Source organism: Rattus norvegicus, chromosome 7, assembly GCF_036323735.1.
Source record: "Rattus norvegicus strain BN/NHsdMcwi chromosome 7, GRCr8, whole genome shotgun sequence".
Lineage (NCBI taxonomy): Eukaryota > Metazoa > Chordata > Mammalia > Rodentia > Muridae > Rattus > Rattus norvegicus.
The window spans coordinates 107,074,277-107,083,187 of record NC_086025.1 but is presented as its reverse complement, the minus strand read 5'-3'; the positions used below and the strand labels follow the sequence as shown (position 1 = coordinate 107,083,187).

Genomic DNA, 8,911 nt, shown 5'->3' with positions numbered 1-8,911 from the left:
ATCCTTTGAATTTTGTAGTACTTAATTAACATCCTACTGGTTTCCATAAAGACTATTAGCCTGTTTGTCTTCTGATAAACAGGTATATGTGATGACATGTTGGGCCACAATGGCACTTTTCTTTTTATAATTAAATGGGAGCTAGATCTGAATCCTAGTATTCTGAGAAGACCATGTGCACATTGTGGGTTTGGGGCACAGAATCCTGTTGTTTGAAATTATGTTGAAGGCTAATCAGTCAAGCATTTTAATTCACCCAACCTGTCTTGTTTCCTTCCAAACAGAGACAGATGACTATGCCGAGATCATCGATGAGGAAGACACATACACCATGCCCTCAAGTAAGTAGGCTACATGCTCCTCACGATGAGAATCTTTAGAGTGCATCTAAAGTCATTTGAGCACCTAACAGAAATGTTCTTTTAACTTTTAGGTAGAAGTCTTTGCGCCTACCCTAAAGTCAGAAGCTTGAAATTCAGATACCAAAACTAAGTTTATTCATTTAATTGCAGAATTTTTGTCATACCATTTTCTGGTTCTGTGATAATGTAGTCTTCATTGGTTATTTTGCCTTGATAGAAAATGAATATTATTTCAATTTTAAATGTATATACTCACATTGAGTAAATATTATTTCTAGTTTAAATGTATTATATGCACTCATTGAATGGCTTGCTTTTCTCTGTAAAATTATCCTCATTGCTATGCACTAGCAGAAGCTAGCCCACTATTCAAGGAGCCCACTGGGAGGCCCTTTGATGGCCTCTTCCAGCTTGGAAATGTCAACATACCTTTTCCACAGTGATTGTACACCGTATTGGTGGAGGAAAGTCTACATGTCCTAGGCTTGTCTGGGAATATATTGCCCCTATATATTGAGTTGGATACTTCCTTGAATTTTCACTTTGGTGTATAAATCAATTAAGCCCTACATCTAGGCCTTAAAAATTAACTAGAAGTCCAAATGACCTGATTTCATGTATTTCAAAAAAGAACTAGTCTCTGTACTCTTGTGAAATATTTTTAAAGTGTCTTTATTTGGATTTTCTGTATGCATTAGGGAGATATTACTAAAATAAAGAGAAAACAGGCAGGCCTCCAAGGCTCATAGTTCCCTGCTCATGTCCACCTATCTTTTGAGAGTCCCTTTAACATCTGGGTGCAGGACTGGAGATGCAATACGCAGATTTGGACTGCAAACAGCAACCTACGACAATGAGTTCACCTCGAGTTTACCATAATTGACTAAGAAATACAAACATCTCTTATCCAGAATTTATGGAATATATATTTAAATGTCTTTGAGTTAACTCAAAGATGGTTGGTTGTTACATGTGTTTAGTTTCTTTTTTATTCATTTGTGCTTAAAGTAATTAAATAATATTGAAATGTACTCTCCAAGTTTGTTGTTGTTAATCTAATTGCCATTAGCAATTTCTAAGCAAGGTCTTCCACTTTTTTTCTCTCTCTTAATTGCAATACAGAAAGCTATGGAATAGATGAAGGTAACAGGATCCTTTGATATAAATGCATTTGCTTGCAATTGCCATGATGGAGTGATGGGGGTGTTTCAGTTTCAGTTAATATGTTTTCAAACGCCTTGTCATTGGTTTACTCATACTGTTAAATCAGTGGAATTACTGGCTAAATGGATTTTAAAGAGGAAGGAAAACCGCTGTATAAAACTTCTTGGGGGCGATCTGTCTGGTTTGGTTTTCTAACCAGGAATCTTAGTTCTTGCTGTTGTGTTGGTGACAGCAGAGAGGAACATGTGCAGGGTAGGCATGGATGAGTCTCATGCTTGAAGTAGCCTAAGACTGAAGAGCTAATCCAACTAGAGCTGGTTTTTCTGGGTTCCTAGTAGGTACTTTAATTCCATGTGCCTCAACAGCCTGCTAAATAACTCTGTGTGACTCATGACCTAATGTCTTATTTGGAGCACATACTCTGAGATGCTTGTGCAGGTATATTCAATTCAAAGTCATCTAATTTTGAAATTCATTTCTAGAAACTACCTCTTTAAACTCTTTTAGCTCCTTAAATAATCTAGAGATAGGATTATAATGATGTGGAAAACTCTTAAACTTTCAAAATCTAGTTTACTCAAAAAGTTGAATGTTGCTTCTGTACTTAGAAATTGCAGTTATTTAAAAAATAATTGCTTTAAATAATTTTAGAGCCTTCATATATTAATACCTAAACCAATAGTGATTATTAATTATGCATATAATGCAGTATTTAGAGCAATTATTTAGAAAGTTATCAGATAACCAAATAAATTAGAGATTTCTAAGCACAAAATGGGCTTAAAAAAAAAAAACCAAAAAACTGCTATCAGTCACACTCGCTGTTTGGTAGTTCTGCGGGTACCATACCTGATTACTAATAGTCTTTAAAATAATGTTTAAGAGGTTTCCACTCTGTTCAAACATCTTTATGTTGATAATGCTGCAAATGAAAATGTATTCATGAATGGTAACTAGATAAGTGTATCTATTGTACTATACCCACATTTGGAATTCTGTGCCAGTTTATTTATATGTGGGCCATATTTTGCAGCCAGGGATTATGAGATTCAGAGAGAAAGAATAGAACTTGGACGCTGTATTGGAGAAGGCCAGTTTGGAGATGTACATCAAGGCGTGTACCTGAGCCCAGTAAGTCCTTACCACTACCAGAAATCAAGACTGTTTTTGGACTGTTTAAGTATATAAAGGTAGTGTTTACAGAATTGTGCAGCAGTTTACCACAGTCAGTTTTAGAACTCTTTCTTCACCTAATAAACTTGATACCTATCAACAGATATAATTCATGCTACATCTCCCTTCCAAGTTTCTGGCAGCCACTTGTCTCCTTTCTGCCTCTCAGTTTCCCTGCTGAGAATATTTCATATAAATGGAATGATACAGTGTGCAATCTTCTTCCCCTTCATTGCCTTTTTTTTTTGTTTTGTTTTTTTTGTTTTGGTGTTTTGTTTTGTTTTGTTTTGTTTTGTTTTGTTTTGTTTTTTTCCGGAGCTGAGGACCGAACCCAGGGCCTTGCGCTTGCTAGGCAAGCGCTCTACCACTGAGCTAAATCCCCAACCCCTCTTCATTGCCTTTTAATATTCATTTGCATACATGTACCACCTTTCATGCATCCTTTTTAAAATAATTCATTTTATGTGTATGAGCGTTTTGCCTTCGTGTATATATATCTACCATGTACTTTACTGATGTCTAAGGAGGTCAAAAGAGGGTGTTGAGTCCCCAAGAACTGAAATTACAGACAGCATTGAACTGACATGTGGATGCTGGGAATGGAAGCTAAGTCCTCTGGAAAAGCAGCAGGTCTTATTAGCCAGTGAACCATCACTTCAGACACCATTTGTCTACTATCCACTTATTGAATATCTAGGATGTTTCTACTTCTTGATTATTAAGTTCTGCTGTGAACATTGATATGCGGAACTTCCTTGTATAGTAGCTATGCTTAACTTTTTGACAACCAGTTTTCCAAAGCACTCTTCATGTTACATTCCTCCTAGTCAAGATTTCTGTATCTTCACTAGTGCCCTGCATTTTGTCTCTTTTCTTTTTAGGTTGATGATATTTAAATCTGTGCTTTAGAATTACAATATATATTTATTGAAGAAACTTTTAAAAATGGAATTTTGATAGATGCACAGAGATGGTCATGATAACAGCACAGAAAATTGGCTCTTATGATGTCCTTGGTGTGAACACTTGAGATAATGCTTTTTCACTGAGCTTCCATTGCTACCCTTTTTCATACACTTTACCTAAACATAAGGGGAAGCTCCCCGCTTGTGCTGCCATGCAATTGGAAGTGGAAGCTCCGATTGTGATTTCTTTTTCCTGTTTTTAAATGAAATTACATAAGATATTGTTTACCACTCTAGTTGGTGTTGGTGGGAGAGCTGGGCCTAAAAATGAGGCAGACTAAAGTCTCATGCAGTAGCCAACTTTATTCAGAGCATCAAACAATATATACTCTTGAGAGTTAAAAATCACATGAGTAAAGTGTTCGGTCACAAGGACAAGCCACGCATAGCAAAACCATGTTTTTCCATAGAGGCATATAAATGACAACAGCTGAAACGAATTCACTTCTGTCGGTCACACCTGGGAGCAGCACAAAAACACATTCAAAGAAAAAGTCTGTTTTCAAGAAACAGAGGTCACAAGACTTAATTTGTTTTCTTGTAGTTTTCTCACAAGCAGTCAGAATTCTCACACAACTCTTAATTGGACAATTCATTATTAATTTTTCCTGCTATCTTTTTTCAGTTCCAAGAAAACTGTATCTGTATTTATTTTCATTGTCTTAACTCTGCCTTTTGAGGCCAAAGTACAGCAGAAGGAAGCTTGAGTCTTAATTGATAGAAGATCTAAGCCTAGACATAGCTCTGCCTGACTGTGACGACAGGAAATGGGGCTCATGGGTTTCCGTTACTAAATCAGTTGGCTGCCCTTTTTTTTTTTTTTTTTTTTTTAAATAACAACTCCTGATAAATAAATTCCCAGACTTGTTATTCATCTGGTCCACACAGCAATATTGGTAAACTCCTTCCATATGCTCCCCCTTTTAAAAAAAATGAATCTATCTTAAATATAACAATCCTATATTCTCAGTCTGGTATTTACTATCCTTGCAACAATAGCAGAAACCACCTTCTTTGAGATCCCTTTCTAATGTCTTTCATAACAGGAAAGACATTCGAGTATAGCAAATGAGGCTGGGGCTGGAGAGATGGCAGGGGACGGACACAAACAAACACACACACACACACACACACACACACACACAGAGAGAGAGAGAGAGAGAGAGAGAGAGAGAGAGAGAGAGGGAGGGAGGGAGAGGGGGCGGGGAGGCAGAGAGAGGCATTATGAGGAGATCCATTTTGCATTTTAATGTCTTCCTGCTTTTTGCAGAGCTGTGGCAGAGGATGTTGTAGCAAGGCAGCAGTAGCTATTCTACCTGGGGTCCTCTAGAGAACAACTTCAGTGGGATGTGTGTTGAGTATAAGAACAGTAAGACCTGCTCCTAAACTGTTGGATATAAGAGTAAGGGAAACAAGTCTAAAGCTTCATCAAGATGTCTTCTTTAAACAGCTATGACTATGGTTTCATTTCAGAGATAGAGAATACTATGGAACACACAGCTTTGGCAGTCTTCTAGAGGCCTGTGTAGAGTTGAGGATTTGGCTTCTGTGGTGATAGAAGCCAGCAAGTTCCAAGACTCCAGGTTAGCAAACTCAGAACATCTGATGATGTTGTCCAAAGTCCAAAAGCAAAGTGAGAGTAGTCAGTTTCAGGCCAGAAGACAGTATCTCAGTTCCCACCTCTTTGTGAGAGTCTTCTGGGTGAGGCTCACATATTGGAAAGGACAACTCACAACATGAATGTTAACTCATTGGTGAGCCAGACTTAGGAAGCTGGGCAGGGGAATTGTAAGATCAAGACAGCCTAGTCACATAGCAAAGTGAAACCTTGTCCTTCAGAAACAACCTCACAAAGATATCCAGAAAAATATTGGTTCACATATCTCATTGCCTCGTGAAATTGTATATAAAATCATTCTCAGGTGTACTGTGTAAAGTTCCATTTGGATCATGCTACCATAAAAATAACTTTGTGTCTGCAAGTGGACTCCAGAAGTGAGTAGCTCCACTCTGAATGTGGGCTAACAGGGTAGTAAGGACAAGAGGTGCCAGTTCAGCATGTCAGTGACATAAAGTGTTTGAGAGTAATGAACCTGGGGCTGAATCCTGATGGTCCAACACTGAGAAGGCTTGAAGTGATCTTTTTTTCCTCAGCTGTCTTTAAGTCTACTCCTCGCTGCTTGTGACTGGTGATTGTGGTGACTCTGAATTGCCGTGATTCACTTTTTAAGTAACTGCTTCTTGACCAGCATGGTGTGTCACCTACTATGCCTTCTAACATCTATTGCTCCTTCTTTGACACATGCTTAGTATGCAGGACCTAGGTCCAGTAGCACATTCTCGAGAGGAACATAGCATAGTCCAATGGGAAACCTACAGAACACAGAAATGCTCAGAACTGGCGGAGAAAACCAAACACAGATCACACAGCTCCATAGGAGACCAGAGAGAACAGTTCTCTTCATACCTAGCTGTTTTTAGGAAGAAAAGAGTTATGGAAGAAGTCCAAGAGGGATTCATAATAGCATTATACCCTTTGCCCTTAGGTGTGCCTCTGCCCGGGTTACTAATCCCTACTTCATAGGGCAAGGTCAGGAGTTAGGCATAGAAACAGTGGGAGTGGGGTGACTTGACATTTACCAAGCCTCTGTAAAGCCCTGACTGCTACACTTCACTTTCCTCCTCTTTTCTTCTTTGCTTAGTGACAGAATATATGAGGCATAAGATAAAGGAAGGTGAATAATGGTTTTGACAAATATAATGTCTGCCCTTGTTCATCCATACTGTGCCCTTGATTCTTTCAAAGCCACAGAATGTTCCTTTTATCTTTGGTGGGGGTGCAAAAAAAAAAAATAAAAAAAAAAAAGGTCGATTTCTTTATTTTATGTGAGTACACTATAGCTGTTTTCAGACACATCAGAAGAGGGCATCAGACCCCATTACAGATGCTTGTGAGCCACATGTGGGTGCTGGGATTTAAACTCAGGACCTTTGGAAGAGCAGGCAGTGCTCTTAACCACTGAGCCATCTCTCCAGCCCTCCTTTTATCTTTTAAGCTTCATCCTTTGAACTTGTCGAAAACTGGCTCTGGCTTTTAGAAGTACACATGAGTTCTCTTGAGTTCTCTCCTGTTCGTGGCTCAGACCTTCCTAGTGTCCTTCACCATTTCCCCTTCTTTCTCTGACTTTTCATTGCTGTGGAGCTGCAAAGCATAGTCCTGACCCTCCTGTCTTTCCCATGATGCGCTGTCCCAAGGATCAGACTGTCCTAACCTCTGGTGCCCCAGCTGTCTCAACAGTGTCCTTGCTCTTCATTTAGAGACCTTCAGCTTCTCGTTTCTCCTTCCACATTATTAGTTCCTCTGGTCAAAATCTGGATTCACTCTCTCCTAGGACACCAAGAAACACCTTCGCCAAACCTAGAGAAAAAAATCCACATGTCCAGCCCTCCTCCCACCTCTACTGCTCACTGCCTAGGCAACCATAATTTGTTGCCAAGGTTCCAGCAGTAGGCACCTATACCACTCTCCATGCTTGACTTTGCTTTCTACATCATCTCTCAGCAGCAGATGGAGCTAGAGTGCCCCTTCCAAACCCAAATGGTCAGAGCTACAGGCTCGGTTAGGCATGGTGGCTCATGCTTACAATCTCAGTATTGGAAAGGCTGCTGCAGGAGGATTGCTGCTAAGTTGAGACTACCTTGGAGAATGGGTTCAACTGCTCTGACTACACCCAAGCTCTCATCCTCCTGAAATGAAGACCAAGTCTTTATTTTGGCCTAGAAATGCACCCTCCCCCTTTTCTGGCTCCTAGGTTCCCCTTTACACACTCTGCTGTTACAGTCTTGCTACATCACCCCCATTCCCAAATCCTTTGAGCTACCATGTTCACCATTTCTTCAATAGCATGTAACTTCCCCACTTCACTATGACTAGCTCCCTCTTCTTTTTTTTTTTTTTTTTTTTTTTTTTTTGGTTCTTTTTTTCGGAGCTGGGGACCGAACCCAGGGCCTTGCGCTTCCTAGGCAAGCGCTCTACCACTGAGCTAAATCCCCAACCCCTAGCTCCCTCTTCTTAAGAGCTTGTCTTCCTCTCATCTGTTCAGTGAAGTGTTCCTCATGCAGCACCCCTTTGTCTTCCATGTCCTGCCTGATCTACTCTCCTGTCTTCTAAAATGCTGTTCTAGTATATTGTAAAATAACTGACTTTATCATTGGTGTTTTGCACTGGAATGCCAGTCAACCTTTAAAAGCAGGTTGTTCATTAGTGTGCCCCATGACCCTAGAACAGCACCTACCATATTGCACACACTCAGCATCTGGTACGTGCATAAGTGACTGGCCTGTGGCATTTCACATGTGTGTCCATTTTACTCTGGGATTTCATACGGAATATTCTTAACTCCACAAGTCCACAGTTATAAAACTCTGTGTGTGTGTGTGTGTGTGTGTGTGTGTGTGTGTGTGTGTGTGTGTTAACTAATACGGAAAACTTTTGCATGTATGAGTGATTTTGTAATTTCCCTAACACAGGAGAATCCAGCTTTGGCTGTTGCAATCAAAACATGTAAAAACTGTACTTCGGACAGCGTGAGAGAGAAGTTCCTTCAAGAAGCCTGTAAGTTTGTTGGAACTTTTGTGGAACTCAGTGTAACTTTTTACCTAAATATAGCTGTCTTTGCAGGAAAGATGCTTTTATAAGTATTATTTACCTTGCAAGCTAATGTCTAAATTTAACAGATTTTCATAGGCAGACATGTTTACATGTAGAAGAAGATGGCACATTCCCTTTGTTAATTTGCTTCCTGGACCCTTCAGCATCTTTGGCTGGAGTTGGTGCATTCACATAATGGCTCTAGCCCAGATCCTGCCAAGTCACATGAGTAAAGAGGGCAACTATGACAACAGTTTTAACCTGCTGGAACCCATAAGCTACAGATGAGTCAAGATCATGACTAGCTTCCTGCCTGCCCTATGGAATCAGACAGAAACCCCAGAAAAGGCTTCCTGGGACAGCTTCCTGGGTGACTTGAGCTTGAAGTGATTTCCACCACCCCACTCACAGCCTTCTGGCCTAGGTGTGTACATCCGGTGGTGAGGCTGTCTCAGATGAACTGTGCATTGTGAGCCTTGTCTCCTCAAAGGTTAATGGTAAAGAATAGAATCTTATCTAGCATATATACATCAAGCACCCTGATATTCCCCCTCCTCTCATAGGATTTCTCTATTCTTATCCTTCAAGTTCCTGCC

The 8,911-nt window shown here is 40.0% G+C and overlaps 1 protein-coding gene across 20 annotated transcripts in view; it reads left to right on the top strand.

The window, feature by feature from the left end:
• Ptk2 (protein tyrosine kinase 2) overlaps nucleotides 1–8,911 on the top strand; it is a 205,136-nt gene that overhangs the window by 137,678 nt on the left and 58,547 nt on the right. For 13 of the 20 annotated variants that reach the window (XR_010052943.1, XR_005486550.2, XM_063263045.1 and 10 more), the window contains 4 exons: nucleotides 285–341; nucleotides 1,485–1,505; nucleotides 2,560–2,657; nucleotides 8,195–8,279. Coding sequence is in view for 18 of the 20 variants with exons in the window: in XM_063263045.1 (XP_063119115.1) it covers nucleotides 285–341; nucleotides 1,485–1,505; nucleotides 2,560–2,657; nucleotides 8,195–8,279 (261 nt within the window). In the remaining 2 variants the exon portion in view is untranslated. The remainder of the gene's footprint in view (nucleotides 1–284; nucleotides 342–1,484; nucleotides 1,506–2,559; nucleotides 2,658–8,194; nucleotides 8,280–8,911) is intronic. The other 7 variants (NM_013081.2, XM_063263051.1, XM_063263054.1 and 4 more) reach the window with 1 other exon arrangement.